The sequence below is a fragment of the Periplaneta americana genome, chromosome 3 (assembly GCF_040183065.1).
Source record: "Periplaneta americana isolate PAMFEO1 chromosome 3, P.americana_PAMFEO1_priV1, whole genome shotgun sequence".
Taxonomy (NCBI): Eukaryota; Metazoa; Arthropoda; class Insecta; order Blattodea; family Blattidae; genus Periplaneta; species Periplaneta americana.
This window is the reverse complement of record NC_091119.1, coordinates 119,146,679-119,174,631: the sequence shown is the minus strand read 5'-3', so window position 1 is coordinate 119,174,631 and position 27,953 is coordinate 119,146,679. Positions and strand designations below refer to the sequence as shown.

Sequence of the window (27,953 nt, the reverse complement as noted above, 5' to 3'; positions counted from 1 at the left end):
GGCTTGTTCTTTTATTAACTATATATGAATTATTACTTTGGTATTGATATCAATATATTATTAAAATTTATCATATAATTAAATGTTAAAACATATATATATATATATATATATATAATTCAAGTTACTGTCTTTTGTTCAAATATATTTATCTTTATTTTGCTGAAAGACGTAAATTTGATGAATGATAAACATTTTCTGTTTGTGTGACGAATATCGTCACGATTTCTCGATTTTGTGTGCTGTACAAGTTGTTATTGAGCATGTGTATGTTATGTTGTGTAACTTTTTGTATAAATTTTATTTAAGTTCCATTTAGATTGGGTCGACGTCTTCTTATTCATGTGGTAATGTAAAGTAGATCAAAATATATTTCATTCTTGGTATTGTGTTCTGTAAGATTTAATTTTATTAACAAAATTATGTACAAGTTACTTATAGATGTTTCTTTTATTTATTGATGAGAATTGTAACGTATTCTTGATAAATTACACGAAAGATTATAATCAGAATATAGAATTTGGGATATATACATATTGCAATTAACTGTATCTGAAGATGCCCTAAAACGTTTGTACAAGGTATTATTTCAATACTTAGCATGCATTAACGCGTGTTAACGTAAATTGAAAACGATAAGTCATATATCTGAAAAAGACTCTTTATATAGGATATTGAATATCATAGGTAAATATTGGTATAACCTACTTGTAACGTTAGTTACAAAACATGAATAAGTTTCCCTCAGCATTGTAATAAATGCACTTTTTAGATACCATGAGTTATAAGAGGATTCGGTATTTGTAACCAATAGCTCTATGTTCATAAATTACCATTAAGTAAAATACTGTAGTTTATCATATAAATGGTAACTAATGTTACATATTTTCTCTGTAACTAAAGTTACTCTTTTCTGTCTCTAAAGGTACATGTATGTTTTAGTTTGTATCATAGGATCTGCCATGACCAAACTTTTAAATATGTCACTGTCTATATTGACAAAGTCCCCACTGACCATCCTGTCAAAGTAATGTAATGACAAAATGGAAACTCTTGTTGGACGAAATTTTCATATCAATTATGTCCAGTTAATTGTAGAAAATTTGAACTACTTGTATAACATAAATTAGCAAACTTCAGAACCGGGATTTAAAAAACAAGGTATTAAAGGGGGGATAGGAATTTTGCTGATAGATTTTTCAGAAAATTATGCCATTTCATGTCAAAATGAAGTCATGGCAATGACTGGTCTCATCCTAATGACACAGCTGTAACAATATAATTATACAGCTATTGCATATTTCCAAGAAGGAAATCTATAAGAAAAACCTTTTGTCATTAAACTATAAGATGCAAAGCCACACAACACTATAACCATTTACTTTTGAAGGAACTAAGATGATTTACTGAAAGAGAAATTATACACCTAGAAATATGAACTGATGGTGCATCCAATATTTCAAAAATAGAAATGCAATGTCATATCTGTCCCTTTTATAGGCTGCAGAGAACATCCTGATCCAGCGGAACTATTATGAATCATATGATAAGGGCCCCATGATGGTGTTGGTGATACATTAAAGAGGCTGCCTGGAAACTTGTTTTACAGGGCAAAGCTATAGCGCGAAATCATAGAGAATTTTTTGAGGTCGCCAGTCAATCTCAAAACATTCACTGTACTTATTCCGCTATACTTCATATATATAGGGCGATCAAGGAATAATGTGTGCAGACCTTCAGGATGCGAAAGGAGTATGTGGAACAAGGAATTTGTTGCCAAATTGTATGAAAACACAAATGTGAACGCAGTATTCTTGGTACAGGCAAATTGAAACACATTGCTGATGTTGAAAAAGATCAAGTTCAAAATACAATAATTCATGATGGACATTAAAATATTAACCAAACTGTTATTGACAGCTGCTATTAATCAAGAAGTTGAATCTCAGATCACAGTTCCTCCTTGATAGTAGTGCAGTACGCTACAGTTAAGGGGAACCAAAAACACTATATTGGGAGCATTTTAATTTAAGTATTGTAACTTTTATTTCAAACAAGAATGTAACTTTTATTCAAAACAACAATAACCACTTTCTACAATTTAATTTAAACACTCTTGTCAACAATGGGATTTCCACTCTACACAGCAACACAGTATTCGTTACTGCACTCCACAGACGACAATGACAGTTCACTTGGATTATTGCGAACAACAATGTACTGCTAATCGTAACTAATGTTCACAAAGCACTATTTACAAAACAGAACTGTCAATTCTCAGTTCACAGTTCGTTTGCCTTGGCTAGTTCTTCTAGCTCAGTCACTCAAGTTCACAGTATCTCGAACCCAAGACCTTCAGAGACTCAGAGACAGTCCACTGAAAGCTCACACAGCTGCGGACACAACTCAAGTCGAACTTCGGTCTCGAAGCTGGCTTCACTGCTACACAAGACTAGCAACGACTGCAACTGACTAACTCCTGGAGCTCACTTGCGTCTCCTCTTTATAACCAAACCATATTTTCGGGGAAGTACGATGCTGGAAATTTCTACAGATGTCCAGAAGATGGCGCCCCTTGACTTCTCTGGATTTCTTCCCTCAGTCGCAGGCGCATTACTTTCCTCTCTCTGCGTTCGTCACGTCCGCGCCGCCTCCTCGCGCCCCCCTCTCCTGCCGGACGCGCACGAAGTTCCCCGAAGCGCTGAGAGTATTCGGCCTGCCGTCACAGTATCAATAATGACAACCACCTTTCTGTTCAATACTTGGAAAGAAAAAAGTAGTTTGGGTTCATAGAAAATTTTGTTTTCCCCCCTTGCTATAGATGACATTGATATTATAAGCACAGATCTATTCTTAGTGCTTTCTGGTTGGGCTCATTGATGGGATTACTTTGTCAACAATTTGACTTTGAAACATGTGTTCAGGTTTGGGCCCAGCAACAGTCCTAATATATTGTAATTTATTTGAAGATTGGTTAATGAATAACCCAGCACATTTGTAATTACGCTAGCATTCATACAAATTTCCAGACTTGGAGTCATTAAACACCCAGGGAACTTTTTTCCTTCAAGGAAAATTCCCCGAAAGCCGAGCCGGTGGATCCAACCCGGGACCTCCCAGCATGCTGACCACCAGACCACAGAGACAGTCTAGCGCAGTATACTTTGGCAAAGTCATGTGAATTACGTGGCATTATTTTTATAATTTACCTTGTAATATTGGGTTTTGTTAAAGATTTTAACTAATAGCTGGTACTTTACTGTTAGTCACTCACTCATATGATGCCAGTTGTGTAGTCCAATTTAGGAAGTTGCTCCATAGGAGGCTGATCTACGATACACGTGAGATGAGATGGTGATGAAAGTTTGGGATGCTATAGAGGAACCGGAGATCCCGGGGAAAACCCATGTTACTTGGACCACGGACTTGCCCAACAAAAGTCATAAATCAGGGTTTGTCGGGGATCGAGCGTGGGTCCGCAAGATTGCCAGAGAGGCGTTTTAACAATGTTTGTTACGCTATACATGCCCTACAGAGTATAATACATTTTCTTTTTGTAAGCTTCTGCAATGTAGCCTACTGTTAGCGATAAAAACATAAGCTTATTTTGATAACTATTAGGCCTAAACGTAAACTGAAAATTCAAGGTATTTCATTTATATAATATACACAAACAATATTTTGTTTGATTACTGCTGTTGTAAAGGGAAAAGTTGCTATTTACCATAATTAACAAAATCAACTAAAATGAATTGTAGTATTGAGGCTATTTCTAATCATTCATGGCATATGGCATGTAGGCCTAACTTTGAAGAAATGTGTGGAAAAGTTGACTTTCGTGAAGAGTTTTATTGTCCTCTCTATGTAACGTTAGATACAAGGACTATAATATTATTATAAATATTAAACACCATGAAAACTTGCAATATTTAGTTTAAATAAGTATACCAACATAATTATATTAGTGATGTAGTAAATAAAAAATTGCATCATCTATATAGGGAAGCAGAAAATTTAATTACAACAATAATGTTACTTTTTTTTTTAGTCATTCGTGACAGTGACGTTGGTTATGGTAACCTGGCCCAAAATATTTAATTAAATATTAACTTTAGTTTTTTGTGTAAAGAAACTAAATTACATTTACAAGATTACATTAAATTCCGCAGATTTTGCAATATCATATTTTAGACATCATTCATATATTTTGAAGCTAAACGGTGTTGTTAATTTAAAAAGAGTAACGATGTGTAACGTTAGTTACTTTGAAATGGCCCTCCTGCTATTTTCTTTTTAACGTTGAAGACTGTATTTATGTTCTTTGACGCCTTCTTGAACTCTTGTCTTCTTAGGTCTGTTGCATTCAACCCAAATTTCAATAAAATCTATGTTATAATACATCTTCTGTAATTATACTACACAATTAGAATTACAGCTGTTATAATTTGGTGATAATTTTTTTAATATCACGAAATTAGCCGAGTTTGCCCTATGTGTTGTCGTGTGTCCGGAAAACTTCTACATGTCGTTGCGAAGTTATAGTTGTTATAGGCGACGACATCTGGCTCCAAATGGAATGGTCATAATTTCATTATGTGAAATTACGCATTTAACATAAATAATGCTCTAGAAATACCTGCAATACCATAATACTAAGTACAGATGTGGCAATGGAAGTAGTTAAAAATTGTGTTTATTACTGTAAATCAAAGTTAATCAATTTTATTTCAGTTGTATTACGATTTTACTCTTTGTTTTTTGCTCGATGAATGGTTATATTCTTCTACGTAACATTAATAACATTATTTTAAATTTGATTTTATAGATTTATTTTGAAAAGCATCTCGTATTTGGAAAGACGTACACATCAAACCAACTACAAGACATAAAGAAGGACAAAGAGTCTGGTGCGCGACCAAAGACGTTTTAAGATAACTTATCTTAAAACGTCTTTGTGCGCGACCGATAAACTCTAGGTGGGATGCGTGAAATCGAAGATTTATTTAGGTAGCCTGTTGTCTTGGGTTTTTCTTATTTCTTGCTGCTAATGTATACATTTCTCTGGTCAGAAGATATTAGTTTACCATTTCTCCTTGTTCATTGTTAACAGTGTTACAGATCTCGTGTAGATGATGCATTTCAGATCTTTTTTTAGCTGCAGTCGCACGGTTAGGATACAGTCTCCGCATCCGTTCTTGGCCGGTGAAAAATATTAATACAAATATATAAGGGAGTTACATACTGAATCAGTGAAACAACAGAGAACATTATACAGAGTGAGTTAGGAGGAACGGTACAAGGTTTGAGGGGTGATATTGGTAATTCTGAACAAAAAAGTTTATATGAACATATGTCCTATTCTAAACGGTTTCAGAGAAAGCTAATATAAACAATAAGGAACGGGAAAAGTGCAGATAATAGTAAATTAAAACATTGTTACCTTATGTTCTGTTTAATTGTGCACTTTTCTTTACAGAACATGTTCAAAAAGTCCATCGTCAGCTTCAGTGCACTTTGCAGCTATTATAGACAGCTAGTGTGTTGCTGATCTGAGCTGATTCGGACATTCCTTTACTTGAGCACAAGCATGTAAAATGCGAGCGAGAAGTTCCTCCATTACGTATATTCATTTTGCGCTTGTAGACTTCGCTCTTAAGCTAACCCCACATCACAGGAATCCAATGGAGTAAAGTGGGGTGACCTCGGTGGCCAAGAAATTACCCTAACACTACCGATCCAACGCCCAGGATACGTTTCATTGAGCCTATTACAATCTGATGTCGGTTTGCTTGCGTTCGCATGTGAGTTCTGATGAAGGACACGAGACTGACGCCCGTGATTTTCAAACAGCTGTATGTCAGATACTGTTAACAACAGGGCATATGTTCATCTACATTTTTTTGCTCATAATCACCAATATTATCACGCCTCTTGACTTACCCTGTATATATATATATATATATATATATATATATATATATATATATATATATATATATATATAAATTATAATGTAAAATTAATATTTCTTGTAACTGTTGAACCACATCACACAGCACAGATGTTCTTTTTTGTGTTCAAACGACGTCCTAATGAAATTATACCCTTAAGCAACAATTTCTCGCCTCTGATACCAAGTTCTCGAAGCCTAACTTCGAGAGAAACTGTGGCATGCTCAATTTAATGTCCGCAGAATACTTACGGACATCAGGAAGGTCCCGTTCAGATATAAACTACTCTCAACACGTCTCTTTGAAGTAACTGGTGAGCAAACATGACCTTCTATACAGACACAGACATTAAGGCCACCGGCGTAGCTTGAGGTTAAGGAATCAGGTGTGGGTTAGAATTTTCGCTGAATATCAGGTTGGATTTCTTCCAGGGTTTTCCCGAACTGTAAAGCGAATGTTTGGCGGCCCATGGCGAATCCTAGGTTACATGTTGCCAAAATAGTCTATCACTATATTCACCATGCCAAACAACCTCACAGCTGGAGTGTCATTGAATAAGTGAATCACGAATTTAAAAGAAGGCTTAATATAAGAAGCCAAATGCTTCTGCAATAGTAATATTAGTAATACTTTATTTTGCCGACCAAGATTTGCTTTGTGTGATGCGGTTGTTTGGAACGAGAGTCGCAATCTATTAGTTCGCATCCAGAAAGGTATCCTTAAGGCCAGCGGCCAAGAAGGTTGCGGGGACAGTACCAACAGTATCGGGACTTAGGCTCTCTCTCTGTTAGCTCAGTGCAGTTTCCCCCCCCCCCTCCCCATAATTGTATGAGGTGTTTCCGTCTTGGATTTGTAAGAGCGGTGCTTGTGTGAGTTGAAGTGTTGATTGCTTGCAGTTCATCGTGCGGATCTGCAGATCAGCTTGGGGCGCAGGCGCAGGAAGTGCGCAAAAGGTATGGTGTCTACATTTCATTGTTGCTTATGTATGGATTTGTTTTGTTATGGAAGAATTCATTGTTTTTTTTTTGCTTCGTTGTTGATTTTGTGTATAATTGGCACAACAGTCAAAGGTAGTTCGTGCATGGCTATGGAATGTAATTGAAAGGAACGCTTAGTAAATTGTTATAAATTGTGATATTTTTGTTCCGAAATATATTGTTTGCGTTGGGACACTCGACATGTAAAAATATTGTGTTATTTTAGTTCCTGCATGGACAGTTTACGAATGTATATTATTGAAATTTCATATAATACAAATAACATCAATGTTCTCATGTTCAGGACTCGATTCACTTACAGCGTCTTCATTGTTTGACTGTCCATTTTCTTTACATTGTTATTACTATTTTATATAGGGACAACAGTCTGTTATTTAATGAGTTATTGGAGAAATATGTGAGGAGATTGTACACCTGCTGTTTACAGTAGAACCTCGCCAATCCGAACGGAGAGTAAAACGAAACACGTCAACCTCTCCAGATTGCTTCATACCACAGTCTAGTATATACAGTCACGAAGCTCAATACGTAGGAAATATGCATCCATAGATAGTTGCTAACCACTAGGATAGCTACTATCGTCTCATCACATACAATGTGAAACAGTACCGGCACAGTCTATTGTTCCTAGTACCCTCATCAACTCAAGCTTCGTAACTGTATATACTAGATTGTGGTCGTACTTTGAAAAGTTAAGTAAGACGTTAAAAAAACTCAAGTTTAGACTTCCCATTGGGTTCGGACCAACATTTTTTACAAATTTTTCCGGAAAAAAAAAATAGCCACAACACTACGTGCCACATTACGTGAAGCTAAATTACATTAAAAGAAATATGCGATATATTAATGGAATAAAAACACACTCACCGGACAGTAGAATTTAGAATAATTCCAACATTTGCTAATCCGAAGAGCTTCGGGCTCCAGTTCGGATTATCAAGGTTCTGCTGTGTCATTCGTTTTTTTTTTTCTTCCAGTTCTGTTCTCAATTTCGGTGTGATTGTTGCATTAAAGTGATGTTATTCTACATATTAGATTTTATAAAAGTTTTATGTTTTTTCAACAATATGAGTGAAAAACGAAAATTTTCATGTAACGAGGAAGAAAGAATAATATATTTGTACGCCAAAACGAATTTTTTATATTAGCGTTCAAGACAAAGAATACAGAAATACGGAGAAGAAACAACGCTATTGGAAGGAGTTCGTCTAGGAATTAGGACGACCAGGCAAATAAGATTCGCATTTTAAAAATTAACTTGATTTTAATAATCTTGTTAACTTTCTTAAGAGTTGTTTTTTTAACGAGATCAATACAGTAGCACGATCAAATAACTGGTATAACTGTAGGCCTACTGATTAATACAAACATAACGCCATCACTGAAGATTATTTTTATTATTCCTTGTTATTTTTTTGTGTATAGTATTGGTAATGTAACACCAAACAAACCCTATCTGACGCGCGTTATACGGTAATTTAAAGAAATAGTAACTTCATAAGCTTTCTCTGAACTACGATTAGCAAACATGGGATGTACACTGGGCTGCAAAAGAAATGCCGACACGAAATTATATCGTTTTCCGAGGATTTTAGCAAACATGGCGAGGTGGAAAGCTATTTTCCTGAAATTACTTTTTAAAAACATGTAAATACAACTTTCTTAATACGTTCACGTTATTATTTAATATGAATTGATTTTAAATTATTCATGTACAGTCTGATGCGTTTGGGTACGGATAATATTAATTTATTATTACTCCCTCTGTCCCATAATAATTGTCCGGTACGCTGAAATGGTATTACAGTAATTACAGGCGACGGGGCAAATGAGAAGTGCACGCATGAGGAGAAGCGCAATAGATCAGTGCACAAGGTTATGCAGAGCAATAACGTGATCTTATTGAGACAAGCAACACACACCACCCAGTAGTTTCCCGAAGGTGGATATTGGTTTTCAACTCACCGGTATGGCACTATATACAAACCAGTGTAGCAAAGCAAGCTGGAAATCGTTAGTAGAGCATAGTCCTGCAGTGAGTACGTACGTTTGAACAGACATGGACATCCTGGGAACACAACTGGCGACAGTGAGAAACAGGGGTTGCAAGAACCTTACAGACAATGAACAGCAGGCGATATAGGAGTTTTTGTTGAAAAACATTACGGCTGACGTAGTGAAGAAAGGTGCCGTAACAGTGCGGCCGAGAAATTTCATGTCGGTAAAAGAACAGCATGCTGCATTTGGCAACGGGGGCGGCAATCTTTGGAAAGTGGATTCATGCCCATCACCAAATTAATCCCAGCAGTAAATGCAAAATGTCCTCCTGGAGCGCGCACAGGGAGAATTCAGGTGTCAGTTTAGCTGGACAATGTGCGTTCGCATATCGCTCCCAATGACCGCACCTGGATGGACGCTGCAGCAGCCAGTGGAATCACTTTGGAACTCGTGTGCCAACCGCCAAACAGTCTGGATATGAATGTTTTAGATCTGGGTTACTTCCGGGCAATTCAGTCTCTCCAGCATCAGGCAGCTCCACAAACTATTGATGAGTTGATCGCCGCCATAGGAACAGCTTTCTCTCAGCTGACACACGACAAGCTCAACAATGTCTTCCTCACTTTGCAGTCCCTTCTCATTGAAATAATGAAAGTCAACGACGGGAACAACAACATGATTCCCCATATGCAAAAGGCGCACCTGGACCACCTCAATATCCTGCCCTCTCGCTTGGAGTGTCCTCGGAACATTTACGACGAGGCTACAGTAGCACTGCAGCAGTAGGTCTGTGGTTCTAGGCAAATGGCAACCTTCCCGGTATAACAGGCAGTTTTTTCGTCTTTACTCGTAGGAGAATGTTTTTCTTTGTTTCACTTCTTGGTCAATTTGTATTACTCCTGGAGTTAATAAAGTTGCACTCCTAGGAGTATTTATTTTCGGCTCAATGACTAGCCAATTTGTACTGATCCTGGAGTCATAAAGTTGTATAAGTAGTATTCATGTTCTTTTTTTGGCTCAATGATTGATCAATTTATACAGATCCCGGACTAATAATTTTTTTCTTTTGCTAATTGAGTGACAATTTTGAACTGATTCTGGAGCAATACAGTTGTATTACTCATTCATGTGTTTCATTTTGCTCCTATGTAAACGCCAGTGTAAAATTATGGACGTCGGACAATTATTATGGGACAAGAAATAAAAGCGTACAGGACAATTATTATGGGACAGAGGGAGTATAAAGCTATTATGATAGTAGGAAAAATTTCTTACTGGTTATATTATGATTAAAAGATGGAAGTTTCCATATATGACAATCAATAATGCATAATCTTAAAGGACAAATTAAAATCGTACATGATTCAAATTACTACAAATCAATAGCGGGCACATTGTGTTCTTTGGTATGCTAAATTTGAGAGTGTTAAAAGAGTTCAAAGAGAATTTCGACGTGAGTATGGTGTGCGTAATGTACCTAAATACGATTCAATAATGTTATGGTATCGAACATTTGTAGAAACAGGTTCTGTGTTAAAAAACATGCAGGAGGTCGCAGACGAAACCCAGTACGAGAAGCAGCTATCTCTTGGCTTGGTCTCCAAACTCCCCAGATCTACCTCCTCCTGACTTTTTCGTGTAGGGTTTTGTTAAAGACATTGTCTGTTCACAGAAACCCAGGAACATTGATGATCTGAGAGTAAAAGTTACTCAAGCTTTTCAACATATCACCCCTCATATATTACAACGGACATGGGCTGAATTGGTCACCGATATGAGTGTGCAGGGTGCGCAATGGGGTTCATGTTGAGTTCTGAGGAATCTCTCATATTTCAGTGTTGTATGCACAAATTTTCAACAAATAAAGTTCAGTAGTAATTGTTTTACGGTGTTTTTATTTTATCCATATCCAAACGGATCACCCTGTATTTTTATTTTACAACATTAATAAGAATACTACACGAAAATAGTGAAACTGCAGTTTATATTGTATTGTATCCATGGATGATGTCATTGTTACAATAGATATATACGGCCAGTTGCGTTTCATATTAACAAAAAAAATTGTAGCCCTATCAATTTTTATTATGTAATGATAACAGAGCAATAATAGAGTTTATATACAATGCCTTTTGTGTATCTATTTCTATTGCTTCCTAAGTTTCAGTTTTCTAGGAAAGAACAACTGAAAACTGAACTTAGAATACCTTAACTTAACACATCAGTTGAGTTTTAAGTTCTAGTGCAGTCTTGATATTGGAGGAAAGCGAAGCTTTAATAGACTTCTCATACATGCATATGTGCCCAACTATAGCGGAATTTGAGGCTTCCGGCGATAATCGAAATCCTTCCGAAATGTATCGGAATTAAAAACAAAATCATGAAAAAAAAGCTTAAATTTGTAGGCTATATTTTTTCAGAAATTTCCTAAACAAATGTTACCAGTATTCGTTTTTCTGTAACTTCTGCATATGATGTTTCAAGAGATGGAGCTAATGCTTGTAATCACTAGTAGAAATCAAAATGTCGCTGCTCATAGGCGGAGGTAGAACGATTTTCTTGGAGAGGGGCCACAGTAGGATGATAAAATAAGCTAATTCATTAATAACTCACATTATTTTCATGAGCATACGAATGTGCTCACACGCATAACAAAAGACTTTTTCCTGCGGAGGAGGAGCCTGACGGCTTGCACTGTATCCCGAGGCTTTTTTAGCTTACCACCTCTGTTCTGTGAAAGATATTTGTCGTCGAACGGTCGTGCAAACCATGTTGCACCGCGAACTTAACCCGGGCTTGGTAATGATCCCAGTGGCATTTTAATAAATGATGGCGAAATGAGTCCGAGGTCCAACGCCGAAAGTTAACCCGAAATTCTGCTTCAATTAGTTGAGGGAAACCAGAAATTCTGTTTCAATTAGTTGAGGGAAAATCTCGGAAAAAACCCAATCAAGTAGTTTGTCCCAACCGAGATCTCGTATATTCATTCATTGTTCTGTCCAAGGGCAGGTTTTTCACTGCAAACCCAGCTTTCTCCAATCTTCCTTTTTGTCTCCGCATGTGACCCATATGTCTTAATGTCGTCTATCATCTGATGTCTTCTTCTGCCCCGAACTCTTCTCACATTCACCATTCCTTTCAGTGCATCCTTCAGTAGGCAGTTTCTTCTCAGCCAGTGACCCAACCAATTCTTTTTCCTCTTCCTGATCAGTTTCAGCATCATTCTTTCTTCACCCACTCTTCCTAACATATCTTCATTTTTTATTCTGTCTGTCCATTTCACACGTTTCATTCTTTTCCATATCCATATTTCAAATGTTTCTATTCGCTTCTCTTCACTTCATCGTAATGTCCATGTTTATGCCCCCATACAATGCCTAACTTCATACAAAACACTTCACTAGTCTCTTCCTTAGTTCTTTTTCCAGAGGTCAGCAGAAGATGCTCCTTTTTATATTAAAAGCTTCCTTGGCCATTGCTATCCTCCTTTTGACTTCCTGGCAGCAGCTCATGTTACTGCTTATAGTACACCCCAAGTATTTGAAGCTGTCCACTTACTCTACTGCCTCATTTAGAATCCGCAAGTTTACCTACTTTATTTTTCTTCCTATGACCATGGTCTTCGTCTTATTTGCATTTATCTTCATCCCGTACTGCTCACAGCTATCATTGAGCTCCAGTAGCATATTGCACCGTCTGCTACCAATTGTGCAACTCGTCAGATGTTAGGCGCACTGAGTCTATTGGTAGGCGCAATGAAATAGCGATGCATAAGACGATTAAATAACAAATGCAGGTTTTATAACAAACAATATAAATGACTGAATGATGGATAATAGACAATACACGAATGGATTGATATAGAAGAAATAATGATGAAGCTAAATAGCAAGTACTGTAACAAGAATAGTCTTAAAATATATGTGTTGAACTATCGAGTATCGTTATATCATATGACTTTATCCTGAATGTTCTCTTACAACAAATAAACAGCATTAGATTTACACAAAACAAACTTGTAAATTGACTTGAACCTAATACTCATATCTATCAACCTCACACTATCTCAGCCATATCAATGCTCACAATATACGAGTCCCATTCAACATTGTATATAACTGAACCCTATTAAATATCGTACATAATTGAGTATTCAGTTTTGTACATAATTGTCGCAATACATGAGTCCCGTGTATACTAGTACACTATTTCTTGAAGGGAGAATTCTGGTGCCGGAGAACCACACACATTCAACTAGTATCACAAATATAATCACTTAATCAGTTACGATACCTTTAAAACTATAATTACACATCTGCACAATATAATACAACGAACATAATGAACGCAGAGAGAGGGGAACGAGATAACTAGTACTGAAATAATCTGAGCAACGTAATCAATTTAACCTTCAAAATGATAGACGCAAATAGTTATGATAGCCGATTCTACTATTCATAGCAGTGTTCTCGAATCTACTACCAAATTCACAAATACGACGTATTAATACAATCCAAGCAAGTTTCCTGAGTAACTTATCAGTACGACGCCGGTTTGCCTGAGTATGCTAGCGGATGAAGTTAACACTACGACGCAAGTTTCCCGAGTGACTTAGCGATCTCTCCGTACCTGCCAAGAAAACTAGCTTTTCCCCTCTCTAACGTACCTCGTGGTCTGGCCAGCCAATAGGAAAAATTAACAGGAATTATGCATAGTAGGCCTAAAGATGGCGCTGTCAGCAATATGGCGGCTATGCGAAGAATGTCGCTGGTACAGTAAGCTAGTAGGATTGACTGAGACGTTGAGCACGACTCACTATCTCTTAGTATCACCTCCTCTTCTGCTAATAACACCCTATCAGCAAATTTTATGTACTTTATTCTTCTTCATCCTACTATCACCCCTTCCATGTTCTGAAAACAGTTCTTTACTAAATCCTCCAAGTAGATGTTGAACAGAATAGATGATAAAGGACTTCCTTGACGCACGCCTCTCTGTTTCACTTCCTTTTGACATTTCTTCTCCTATCCTGACTTTGACTCGTTGTTTCATATAAAGATTACTGAACAGCCTTCTCTCCAATTCACACCTATTTTCTTTAGGATCCCCATCAGTTTATTCCAATCCACTCTATCAAAAACCTTTTCTAAGTCCACAAATACTATATACACTTCTTTATTCTTCTCTAGGTATCTTTCACCGATTGTTTGTAGCAGTCCAATTACATATCTCGTACCTTTTCCCCTTCCTGAAGCCAAACTACTCTTCTTTCAACTGTTCTTTCATTTTAGAATATAAATGTCGATTCAGTTTTCGCGAGAATCTTCGCCGAGTGCGATATCAGGCTCATAATCCTGAACTCGTTACATTTCTTGGCATTATTTTTTTTTCTGTATTGAAAGCAACACCATCTCCGTAAAATCTTCAGGCCATTCGCCTTTTCCTGTAGTTCGTTGCATAATGATAGAAATTCCTTCTTGTCTTCACCCAAGCATTTCACTAATGCAATGGGGACTCCATCAACTCCTGTTCGTTTCCCATTCTTCATTTCCTTAAGCACTAGTTCATCTTTTTCCCTTAAAATAGAAAATTCTTTTTCGTCTTTTGAGACGGCTTCTTCGTCTTCTGTAGCTAAGTCATCTGGACGATTTCTTGTCTCATATAACTGTTCTACATATTTCGTCCATCTGTTTAATATTCCATGTTTGTCTGTTATTTCATTTCCGATGTCGTTCTCTATCAACCACATGGATTTCCTGTTCTTTAATAATAGTTTGGGATTGCGCACACTGTGCAAAAAATACTGCTATTCTATCCCTTATATCGTTTTCCTGATAGATTTCACACGCCTTCTACTCTCGAGAATGTGATATCTCCCACACAGTTCACAAATACACATTTCGTTTGGGAAGTGGTATCTCTTGGTTGCACACACTCTGTAATGATATCTGTGCTTCGCTAGCCTTGTATTGTAGCCGGCATTTGTCCAGTCTCGCTGTATCATAGCATTCGTTGTGTAGAAATCCTCTGTGGTCTCCTTCCGTTTCTGTTTTCTTTCTTCCACTACTTTCTTGTAGCTCTCCATGGCTGGTAGCAACATTCTCAGTCTTAAGTCGTCCAGAAAGAAAGCTTTCCGCGCTAACTCGTATGCGTACCTTGACATTGAGTCCGAGTGCCCTCTTCAAGTATCTTGATTTTATACTTTCGAGATCTCTCAGTTATTTTTCACTTACAAAGATATTCCCATATCATTTCCAGACCGTGTATGCAGGTAGGCCAGATTTTAGCTTCAAAGAGTTTCATCGCTGAGCTAATGGACATATCTAAGAGATTTCCAATACTGTTGATGCTCCTTATTGCGGCTGTTTGTCTCTCTTTAAGTGCACAGCGAATGTCGTCCCTGTTGTCCTTTCTTATGTGTGAAGTCCAGACATTTTACTTCGTGGTGTATTAAATCATATCTTCATTTTCTCTGTAGATCCTCTATTTCTTACATTTCTCTTTCGTTCAGTATTCCTTTACTTTATCAGTTTCTCATCTTAGTTCGTTGTTTAGTTTCCTGTAGTTTCTTCTACTTTCTTCTGTGTTGATGTTTTACCATTTTCTCCTTTCCTCCATCTCCAACATTTTTCCTGTGATCCAAGGTTTCTTAATTCTCTCACCTTCTGTGTATCCTATTGCTTATTCTGCTGTTATCTGCATACAGCTTCTTAGATGAGTCCAGTACTCATTACTATTCTCCGGTGTGGAATTTAATGTAGCGGCTTTCTCTTGAAAATTTGCTTCAAATTTTCTTCATTCTTCTTCATTTTTCAGTTTTTCCATGTTCAATATCTTCATCACTTGTCTTCCTCTTATCTTCTTCCCCTGTCAGGAGGACATGATCTGAGTTAATATTTGCTCCTGGTAAAGTCTTCGCATTTTTAAGCAATTTCGGAATCTTTCCTGCACCAGTATGTAATTTATCTGGTATCAGCTTTTGTCCCTTGGACGTGTCCATGTGTATCTTCTTCGTTTATGTTGTTCATTGCATTTCTTTTACAGAACTTTACCAAAGATTCTCCTCTGTCATTTCTTCTTCCCAATCCATATTTTCCAACTGTTCTTCCCTCTTGTTCTCCTACAACTGTGTTCCAGTCGCCATTAGGATTACGCATGCTCCCTTCTTCTCCTTCTCAACTATCTCTTCTATCTTGTCATAGTTTTCTTCGACTTCATCTGCTAATCCATATGTGGCATATAAACTTGCACTAGCTCTAAGACCATTTGTCCCCTTATAGTCTCACCATTATCATCCGGTCATCTACATAACACACTGATATCACTTTATCTTTCCCAATTGGTCCTAGTAATATACCAACACCATGACTTCCTTTGCACTCACCATTTGAATAACAACCTAAATTCGTCAGTCACCAACTCACCACTATTTTCCCACCTCACTTCTGATATTCCCATCACATCCACTTTGTTTTTTCTCATCTCTTCCTTCAAGTTTTCCAACTTATTTGCTTGCAGAAGAGTCCTTACATTTCATGTTCCAATCCCCAACCTTCTTTTCTTCTCTCTGTTGGGTGTCTCGTATATAGTGTGATTCACGAGGATTTATCGTCCGTTACGGGGCTTTTTTCCGAAGACATTCTGAGTAAAAAAATCATATAAACATTTGTGCTAATTTCAATATTTTCAGAATTACACTAATTTGAAGTGGTTTGTAAAATACTATTATTCTTTAGTTTTTAAGGTAAAATACTATTACAGATAAAGAGTGAAGTATTCAGGAGTATCGTTTCTTTAATCAGCTGATATTCTGAAGTTAAAAATGTGTTATGAATTCTATAGTTGCTTCGTAAGAATTTTTTTTTCGGTTTTTTAACTACAAAATTACATTTTCTTACGCATTTATCACAATAATTGTTACAAATCACGCCACTCTTGTAAATTCTTTAAGACTACATTAGGATGCATAATTAAACTGTAAAGAACCAAGTTCCTAAAGTCGTATGATTTGTAATAAATTTATGTTAAGTGCGTATGAATGATATCATTTTTAGTTAAAAATTGAAAATAAAAATTTGTACAAAGCAATTAACACATTTTTAACTTCAGAACACTAGCCCATTAAAGAAATTATACTTCTGAATAGTTCATTCTCTATTTATAATATTTTTACCCTTAAAACTAAATAAAAAGGTATTTTACTAACAACTTGAAATTAGTGTAACACTGAAAATACTGAGAATAGGACAATTCTTGCTCAGAATATCTTCGGAAATAAGCTTCTTAAGTGACGGTAAATCCTCGTGAATCACTCTGTATACAATGAAAAAAAAAAAACTTCCATTATGTCCCATGAAAGCTATACAATGCTTAGTTTAGTACAGCAAAATGTCAATTAATTATATAAAATAAAAATTATTATATCTGTTAACATGATCCTAAGATGAAGGATGATGAAGGATGAGTGGAACAGAGAAAAATTCTCTCCGGCAACGAAATGATTAGGGAAAACACGGAAATTTTACTTGAAGCAAGTAAAGCGATAGGTTTGGAAGTAAATCCCGAAAAGACTCCGACAAAAGATATGATTATGTCTCGTGACCAGAATATTGTACGAAATGGAAATATATAAATTGGAGATTTATTCTTCGAAGTGGTGGAAAAATTCAAATGTCTTGGAGCAACAGTAATAAATCTAGACTGCTCGGAAAAAAGAATATAAGTCAAAAATGGCCAAAATAAGATAAGTCAATATTATGTTATACCATGACATGTTCTACAGACTGGTATAAACAATATAAGTAAAATAATGTATTAATACAATGTAAAACACAATGGTTGTTTTAGTATAAATAAAATGAGAAAAATCCTGCTTGGGAAAAAGAATATAAGTCAACTTATATTATTATGGCCATACCAATCTTGAGACCTTCCTTGGCTCTAATAGTATAAGTCAGTTTCTTGTTATATTCTTTGTAGCTTACTTAGTTAGTTACATTGATTCTAAACGTACTACCACATCTAGAAAGAGGACACAGGGTCCAGAAAAATAAAAATTTCGTTTATTAACACATATATTTCACTTGAGCGTCAATGGTCAGAGAATTCCTGTATGTAAAGGCTGCTTCATGAAAACTTTTGATGAGACAAATAAGTTCATAACTCTTACACTTATAAACAGAAACTTAAGTGAATAATTTCGAGGGAAAAATTGTTCCGGGGCCGGGCATCGAACCCGGGACCTTTGGTTAAACGTACCAACGCTCTCCCACTGAGCTACCCGGGAACTCTACCCGACACCGATCCAATTTTTCCCTCTATATCCACAGACTTTTAAAAGTCACACAGAGTTAGTGTGCACTCAAATGTTGGTTGCTTTACGGTTGTCAGCCCACTTTGAGGTCTGTGAATATAGAGGGAAAAATTGGATCGGTGTCGGGTAGAGTTCCCGGGTAGCTCAGTGGGAGAGCGTTGGTACGTTTAACCAAAGGTCCCGGGTTCGATGCCCGGCCCCGGAACAATTTTTCCCTCGAAATTATTCAAATTAACTTTACAGGGAGTTATTCCTGAAAGCTTAATTTGCAGAAACTTACGTGTTTCAGGCCAAGTATGCGATGACAAGTGAGGCCTTGATTCTTCACCTAATAAGTACAGTGAGAAGAAAATTAAAGACGTTCAGGATCATATTAATTCCTTTCCATTATACGAGTCTTACTTACTGGCTTTTAAGGAACCCGGAGGTTCATTGCCGTCCTCACATAAGCCCGCCATCAGTCCCTATCCTTAGCAAGGTTAATCCAGTCTCTATCATCATATCCCACCTCCCTCACATCCATTTTTATATTATCCTCCCATCTAGTCTCGGCCTTCCCAAAGGTCTTTTTCCCTCCGGCCTTCCAACTAACACTCCATATGAATTTATGAATTCGCCCATACGTGCTGCATGCCCTGCCCATCTCAAACGTCTGGATTTAATGTAGCTAATTATGTCAGGTGAAGAATACAATGCGTGCAGGTCTGTGTTGTGTAACTTTCTCCATTCTCCTGTAACTTCATCCTTCTTAGCCCCAAATATTTTCCGAAGCACCTTATTTTCAAACACCCTTAACCTATGTTGCTCTCTCAAAGTGAGAGGCCAAGTTTCACAACCATAAAGAACAACCGGTAATGTAACTGTTTAGAAATTCTAACTTCGATTTTTTGACAACAGACTGGATGATAAAAGCTTCTCAACCGAATAATAACAGGAATTTCCCATATTTATTCAGTGTTTAATTTCCTCCCGAATATCATTTATATTTGTTACTGTTGCTCCCAGGTATTTCAATTTTTCCACCTCTTCAAAGGATAAATTTCCAATTTTTATATTTCCATTTCGTACAATATTCTGGTCACGAGACATAATTATATACTTTGTTTTTTCGGGATTTACTTCCAAACCTATTTCTTTACTTGCTTCCAGTAAAATTCCCGTATTTTCCCTAATCGTTCGTGGATTTTCTCCTGACATATTTACGTCATCCGCATAGACAAGAAGCTGATGTAACCCGTTCAATTCCAAACCCTCTCTGTTATCCTGAACTTTCCTAATGGCATACTCTAGAGCAAAGTTAAAAAGTAAAGGTGATAGTGCATCTCCTTGCTTCAGCCCACAGTGAATTGGAAACGCATCTGACAGAAACCGACCACTACGCTTGTGGCTTATTCTACAAGGCTTATTCTTACTACACTCGCCCGAAAAAGCTCAAGAAAATATTAACCACCACATCTCAATCTGCAGAAAATGTAGAAACTATACGGTGGAAAATACCAGGAACATCCAGTTTCAAGACTCATTTATGAAAGGGAGTTTCATAAGCTTAATAATTTCATTAAAAGAACCAAAAATTGATACATGCCATAAATGTGACACATTAGCAAACAAACTGAAAGTTTCACGGGATGAAACAGAGAGAAATCAAATTCAAGAGATCATATTCACCATGCTGAAGCAGATAAGGCATCTCTTATGAAGGACAAAGATAAGAAGTTGGCGAAGACAGACAGTGCATTACGCTGCTACACCTTTGACTTGCAGCAGTGTCTACCAGCCCCTCTTCTCAATTCATCTTGTATTTTACAAGAGACATCTATGGACCTTCATTCTGACTAAGCATGAAACAGAAAGTGGAGATGTAAAGTGCCTCATGTGGCATGAAGCTGAAAGTGGACGAGGAGGCAATCAAATTGGGACTTCTGTCTACAAAGAAATTACTTCATTGCCACCAGAATAAGGAGAGTAGTTCTCTACTTAGACGCATGCGGAAGACAAAATAAAAATCTGAATGTGTCAGCTGTGTTTCTTGTAGCAATGAAAGAAAATTCTAATCTTGAATTTATTGACCATAAATGTATGGTTAGTGGTCACAGTCATATGAAATGGGACGTAGATCATGGTCTAACAGAGAAGCAAAATAAACGTCTGGATGTTCCAATAGCACACTCATGTGACTGGTACCAGTTATGCGTGGAGCTAGAAAGAAAAATATATTTAAGGCACTGGAACTTAATGGGAATTGCTTAAACTTTGGTGATTTAATAAAGACTAGTATGATGATGAGAACAAAAGACACTAATGGTAATGCCTTTCTTTGGCATGATATCAAATGTCTCTGCTACGTTAAGGAGACAAGTATTTTGTCCAAAACTTCTATAAATGAGGAAGAACCATTCAGAACCATCTGTGTTTTGTAAAGAGGTCAGATAGAAGTTGATTTAGCATCCAGAAGGTTGTATCAGAGTACCTTTCCTGTATCAAAAGAAAAAAAAATCTTCGGACCTTCTGACATTGATAAATCCAGTGTTCCATGAACTCTATATGACACTGAAGACCACAGAGGCCCGAGATGTGTATTGTGATGGGAATGATGATTTTTCTGACGTTTAGTTACATTAATATTCGATTCACTTTAATTTTTCAAATTGTTTTATTCCCAGTCATTGCAAACAGCATTACAACCACTGAATGATAGGTACTGAATGAAGATTGTTCTCGGAGGCCCCAGTTTATAGACTTTGTTTAATAATGAGAAATTTTATTTTTATTGCTTTAGTGCAAAAAGGTCATGGGCTGGAAAGAAAGTTGTTAATTACTTCACTGTTACTAGTAGCAAGAGTATTAAAATGTTGCATAAGTTAGTTCTTTTGATTGGGTCACTTTAGTATAAGTCACTGGGAGATTGTGGTCCAGATAATATAAGGCAGCTTTTCTTTATTTCCATATAATTCCATAAGTGTTTCTCCACTTTAATTCAAAGTATTCATTTCCATGCAATAAATATGTAAAAATCAGTTTTATAGTATGAAACATTAGCAAACAGTAAGACTGTGAAGCATTAAATTGATTGTACTGAAAAGTTGTGTATTTTGACTTATACTCTTTTTCCCGAGCAGTCTAGAAATATAAATGACACTCAGGAGGAAATTAAACGCAGAATAAATATGGGAAATGCCTATTATTATTCGGTTGAGAAGATTTTGTCGTCTAGTTTGCTGTAAAAAATTCGAAAGTTAGAATTTATAAAACAGTTATATTACCAGTTGTTCTGTATGGTTGTGAAACTTGAACTCTCACTTTGAGAGAGGAACTGAGATTAAGGGTGTTTGAGAATAAGGTTCTTAGGAAAATAATTGGGGCTAATAGGGATGAAGTTACAGGAGAATGGAAAAGTTACACAACGCAAAACTACACGCTTTGTATTCACCTGACATAATTAGGAACATTAAATCCAGACGTTTGAGATGGGCAGGGCATGAGACACGTAAGGGCGAATCCAGAAATGCATATGGAGTGTTAGTTGTGAGGCCGGAGGGACGTAGATGAGAGGATATTAAAATGGATTTGATGGAGGTGGGATATGATAATAGAGACTGGATTAATCTTGCACAGGATAGGGACTGATGGCGGGCATATGTAAGGGCGGCTATGAACCTCCGGGTTCCTTAAAAGCCATTTGTAAGTAAGTATGTAAGTTGATGTTATAATGAGGCAACTATTCTGGTGTGAAAAATGTCCATGCACTTACATAGGTATTTAATATTTATGAATTAATATATAAGCCTATATACAATAGGGACCGGATTTTTATGCATTATCAAGATGTGAAATATGTACACTCTTAGACAAAAAAAAATGACCGGACTCTTGAAGCGTAAATTTTTCTAAGTTCCGTTCGGCTGTGCGCCTGATACACAAGACTAAAATCAGAATAGTAAGGACGAAATCAGCGAGATCCAAGAACATACTCTTATACCGGCAAACAGCTGTGTGTGTGTCTGGCTTCCCACGCAGAAAACCCAGGTTCGTATCCGCCTTCGTTTAAGTACTGTATATATATTTGTTTCGTTTTATTTTTTCTCTAGCTAGAAACAAAAATGATACATTTATTAACGTACACAGGAGTTTGGATTAGTTGAACAATTAAACAAAAACATTCAGTAATATCAGAGACTTCTTCCTAATTACCCTTGAATTAAAATAGATGTTCAGTTCTTGGATCTTCTCCCCTCTCCATAAGGAATATTGATCAGTTACTATAATTTGTATAAGTAGTAGTGGTAGTGGTAGTGGTAGTGGTAGTAGTCTAATAATAATGCAACAACCAGCATAATAATAATAATAATAATAATAATAATAATAATAATAATAATAATGACCACAGATTATTCCTCCTTGCATTTTTAGAGGAAAATGTTAATTTCGATTGGAATAAGGTAATATTTTCAGACGAAGTTACTCTTTCCTCCGACAATTACGGGAGGCAAATAGTCTACCGTTCACGGGGATCCCGATACGATTCTACGCATGTGGCAACTCGCTTTCGCAGTGGCCGTGTATCTGTTCTATATTGGGGTTGGATGTCCAGTGACGGTCTGGGTGTTCTGTGGCGGCTCGACGGAAATCTTAATGCCCAACAATACAAAGTCTTATTGGAAAATGTTATGCTTCCCTCTGTACGGATGATACATTCTGATGATGATGACATCATATTTCAACAGGTTAATCATCGTGTTCACACATGTACCGAGGTCATGAGATGGTTTTCAGAGAGGCCATATATCAGACTGATAGAATGGCCTCCCTGTTCACCAGATCTGAATGTCCTAGAAAATGTGTGGTCGGAGGTGAAGAAAACTGTGAACGCAATGATAAATACAATACCACGTCGGCCGACCACAAAAGATGCACTCTGGAACATTATCGAGGACGCTTGGGATCGTGTATCTTCACGTCGACAGTACCTGAGACCCCTGATCGCATCCATACCCAGTAGGATGCAGGCGGTTATAGATGCGGAGGGATTACATACCCGGTATTGAATTTTTTTGTCTATTTTGATTGTTGTTTATTGGTCTCCGAGATGTATTTCTTTATTTTGTTTAATACAAAGAAAAGGATTATGTCTGTTTATTCCTATCCGAGAAGGATTTCTTTTACTTAAGGTTTATTATTGTTTATTTCTATCCGAGAAGATTTCGTTTAATCTTTTTAGATACAAGGGAAAAGATTGGTATTATGTATCTAACTTGCCCTTTGTAAATATTAATTTTCTGTTAAATATTTCACAATACTGGTTATTATTGTTATACACGAAGTAAAAAATGAGAATGAAAAAAAAAAACAAAGTATAGACTGAGATTCGAACTCGAAACCTTTCGAATACAAGGCTACAATGCTACCAACTACGCTATGCGAGAGAGACGATGACTCTTTAAGAAGCATGTTATATAATCATATAGTGGTGGCAGTGGAGTATCGGAAACATTTACGACAGAAGAAATTCATCCGCGTGTGTATCATGCTCTGACGAATGCACCCAAAGTCTTCCGAATCGGACATAGAATCTGGAGCCCGGTCATTTTTCTTGTCTAAGAGTGTACATACATAGAATGGATAAAAAGGTATGGCAACACTGCTGTCACGTGACGATGGTGCGTTCGAGAGCTGCCAGCTGTGTGGGCATGAACAAGGACTGTTAGATGAGTTGATGCAGCCAGCGGCTACAGTACTCTGTCAATCTACTGCAGTGTGTAGAACGTTGACTTTCATAGGGATAGTGCGAGCGCCCTAAGACCACGTGTACAAAACTAGATCAACGTTCCTGGATCAAAATTGAAGTGACACGTGGTCGTAGTGCACAAGAATGTTTTCAGGGACTGCGTGAAGCATGTGCCGATGCAGCGTTGCCATATCGCACAGTGGCAGGATGGGTTAAAGCGTTCCGGGAAGGCAGGGATACCGTTCAGGACAACCTCCGTATAGGACGACCCCGCGTGGAGGACAACACAGTTCAACTCCTTGCTTCCCTGTTGGATGCTGATCACCGATGGACTGTGCGTGAGTTAGCAGCGGAAGTCGGAGTATGTCACAAACCTGTGCTCCACATTCTGCAAGACATTCTGGGGTACCGCAAAATTACAGGGCGTTGGATACCCTATGAAATTTCCGAGGTTTAACAATGGCACCGCTATGCAGTCGCATAGGCCTTGTTGGACCGGTACCAAAGGAAATATGACGAGTTTCTTGGACGAATCGTCGCTATGGACAAAACCTGGGCTCACTCATACGAATCAACCAAACTTGAAACGTCAATCAAATGAATGGAAGCATTCAGGTTCTTCTCGTCCGAAGAAAGTGCGCCCTACACAAAGTGCTGTGAAGGTGATGTTCATTGTGGCGTATGACATTGATGGGGTAATACTGCACCACGCTGTACCTCCAAGACAGACGGCAAACGCAGACTACTACTGCAGGTTCCTGCAGCACCACTTTCGTCCAGCCCTCAGGAGAAAACAACGACACTTGGTGGTACAGAATCCCATCATTCTTCATGATAATGCAAGGAGTCACATCGCTGCTGCTGTCAAGGACCTCTTGCGCCGCTGGCAATGGGAGATTCTGGAACATCCACCGTACTCACCCGATATGAGTCCATGCGATTACGATCTTTTCACCAAAGTGAAAGAACCATTGCGAGGGACCGGTACAATACCAGAGATGAACTTATCCGTGCTATAGGGCGGTCAATACGGAACATCAACAAAGATAGACGCGCTGATGGTGTACGACGCCTTCCAAATATTTGGCAAAAGGTAATAAATAACAGGGTCAACTATATAGAAGGTACGTAAATGTTGTACCTCTGTGAATAAAGCCATGTCAGAAATATCGGAACTGTTGCCATTACTTTTTATCCAGCCCTAGTATTTATGTAAGAAAAATAAGCTGAATATGTACCAAAATATGTAAAATCATGAAAATATTTAATATCATTATCTGGCAGGTATAGGATAGATAAGACTCTCAAGTTATGATTTCATAGAGCACCCGATTTTTTTTACCGCACACTTGACACATTACTATTTTTCCATCTGTAGTGAAAGCTTCGTCCATCGCAATCCATGATTTTATTTTTGTCGTTAGGGTTGAAGATACAGGGGTCATTTTAGTTACTTAAAAGCAATAGATAAACTCACACTTTATACTGTAAGTGCTACAGCTAGAGAACTGAGTGAAATGAATGACATAACAGAACTGCAAGCACTGTTTCGCTTTACTGGATTAGGAGAAAATAGGAGATGTGGGACATGTATTTTAGCTGCTCCCTGTAAGAAACTAAGTATCTACCAAAATCTCAAACTATAGGCATTTACAAACTGTTTTTGAAAAGTGACATTCCTGTCTCAGTCAGAAGTGTAGGATTATTCCAGGCGAGAACCATACTTTCTAATTGCTCGGAAAATCCCATTTCCATAGGCTATATGTCTACTAAATTTAAAGTAAAGAGGTCAAGCATAACCTGAAAAGCTATTTATTTTAATCTTTCAACATCTTTCCAGTTTGTTCCTTTATTCCAGCTTCTTTTCAAAAGTCGGCTACTTTATTGCGGCTCATGTCAGACTTGACACGGGTTTTCCCTGGAAGGATTAGGAAGAGGATGGGTAAGGTTGTAAATTGCATGAGAATGGCTTATTAAGACGTGTGCAGAACAATTATTATAGTTTGAGACAAATTATGTCGTCCTCGTCCCATTCCATCGCATGAAGGCAACGCTACTTTCTGAGTGATTTTTACAATACAAGGTAGTTGTATGAGAAAGGTTGCCTTTTGCTCACTCATATATATGGGGTGAGTGCCTCTATTACTTTCTGGAACTAAGGACGTTATGTTTCGTCCCGAAATATATCCTTTCTGTGTATTTCAAATTGTAAACTTCCCCAGCACAAGTCCCCCCCCCCCTTTAGAGAAGTAAAAATGAATAAAACCACTAAATATGTAGATTTATATAATACCGAGCCATAATATGTAATGTGGGGTAAATATGTAAAAATATGTAATATCAGATTTTAATATATTAATGGTAATTACAAGATTCGCAAAGATTTGTTATTTATATACGTTTAGATTGAAAGGAATATAATATGTAATTACATAAAAATTCGGTCCCTAATAATAAATGTATTATTATTTCTTCACAATTTCGTTACCACGTTAAGGTACAAAATAATGTATTTACGTCATATGTACCATAAACAGAAGCAAAATTGAGTGCCGACACAGAATTAAGGGTGAAAATGTACTGTGAAAGTTGTGGCCAGTGGGGAGAGGTTTGGACAAACGGGATCATTCAGTCGAAGTGGAAGACTGCAGACAGGGGCAGGACATAATATGTCATTTCCGTGCGTTTCCTTATTGATCACAGAGAAAAGTCGAGTTTTCGTAAGGTCGAATCAATGACAGATTAGGTTAAGTTAGTTCAGGCTTTTGGTATGTCTTGCATATACTCACAGTTATTGTCTAAGAATGTCACTACCCCACCCAAACTCCTCTCTCCCTCGCTATCCCTTACTGTCTTTGGTGGGAAGTCTTGCTATCCGCATTCCTTTGGTAATGCTATTGTAAAAATTTACCTATTTATTAATTTTATGTCAGCATTAAACAAGTAATGTTGCTTACCTTGGTACGAACCCTAGTGTAGATGCATGCGTCTATTGTTGTGGAGAGCAAATTTGTCCACGACGGTGTCCATGACGAGGCCCTTGGTTAATTCCCTTTCAGTGCAAAGAATTGCTAGGCTACCTAATCGCTCGTTTGATATTCGGTTACGGAGGTATGTTTTTATTCTCCACATACAGGAAAATGAATGTTCACACGGAGTACTAGGAGATGGAATTGCCAGTGCAATAACAGCTAGTTTGTATGCTTCATGAAAAGCTAATTGAAATTCTTCCAAAAATTTCACAAATTCTTTTAATGTTTTTATCGCACTTGCACTTCTAGATTCATAGCGACTTATTGTCTTAGGAAGAAGTTTCAGTTCTACTTGAACACTAATCTAGATCACATTGATAATGTTCGACAAATGTCTTTAGAGCTTCTTATGCTAAGAAAGATGAAGTTTCTGGGTATAAAGCGCTTATTTCACCAAGGATAGAGCTATTTATGGTAAATCTTCTGTTCAGTTCTGAAATTTCCGTATCAATATTATCAGTCGCTCTTAGACCGTTAACTAGGGCCTGCCATGACAACTAAAACCTAAAACTGCACTTACTACAGTAGCGATTTATTAGAATATGTACTATATAGAGCACTTCACTGTTTATCATCACTTCACTTTTTGAATGAAACACGAGTTATGAGAAAACTGCTGCCACATATTATGAAACGTAATCAGAGTTGAAACTACAAATTTTTAAACATCGCGAACAACAATCATGACTTTGTCTGAAACGAACTAGGATGAAGGATGGATGGAGCGGAGAAAAATTCTCTCCGGCACCGGGATTCGAACCCGGGTTTTCAGCTCTACGTGCTGATGCTCTATCCACTAAGCCACACCGGATTCCAATTCCGATGCCGGATTGAATCCTCTCAGTTTAAGTTCCACCTCTTAGTTTCCCTTTAGTGGCCAACCCTCATGCACTGTGTCACAAATGTGTGACAGTGGCACAATGTCCAACATACTAA

At 37.3% G+C, this 27,953-nt stretch overlaps 1 protein-coding gene across 6 annotated transcripts in view; it reads left to right on the top strand.

Annotated features, from left to right (window-relative positions):
• Positions 1 to 27,953, top strand: part of ena (ENAH actin regulator enabled) — a 182,063-nt gene that overhangs the window by 44,733 nt on the left and 109,377 nt on the right. For 2 of the 6 annotated variants that reach the window (XM_069821425.1, XM_069821423.1), the window contains one exon: positions 6,848 to 6,904. The exons of the other annotated variants lie outside the window; for them this stretch is intronic. In XM_069821425.1, the coding sequence (XP_069677526.1) occupies positions 6,848 to 6,904 (57 nt within the window). Of the gene's footprint in view, positions 1 to 6,847; positions 6,905 to 27,953 lie in introns of those variants that run through there. 6 annotated transcript variants of the gene reach the window in all.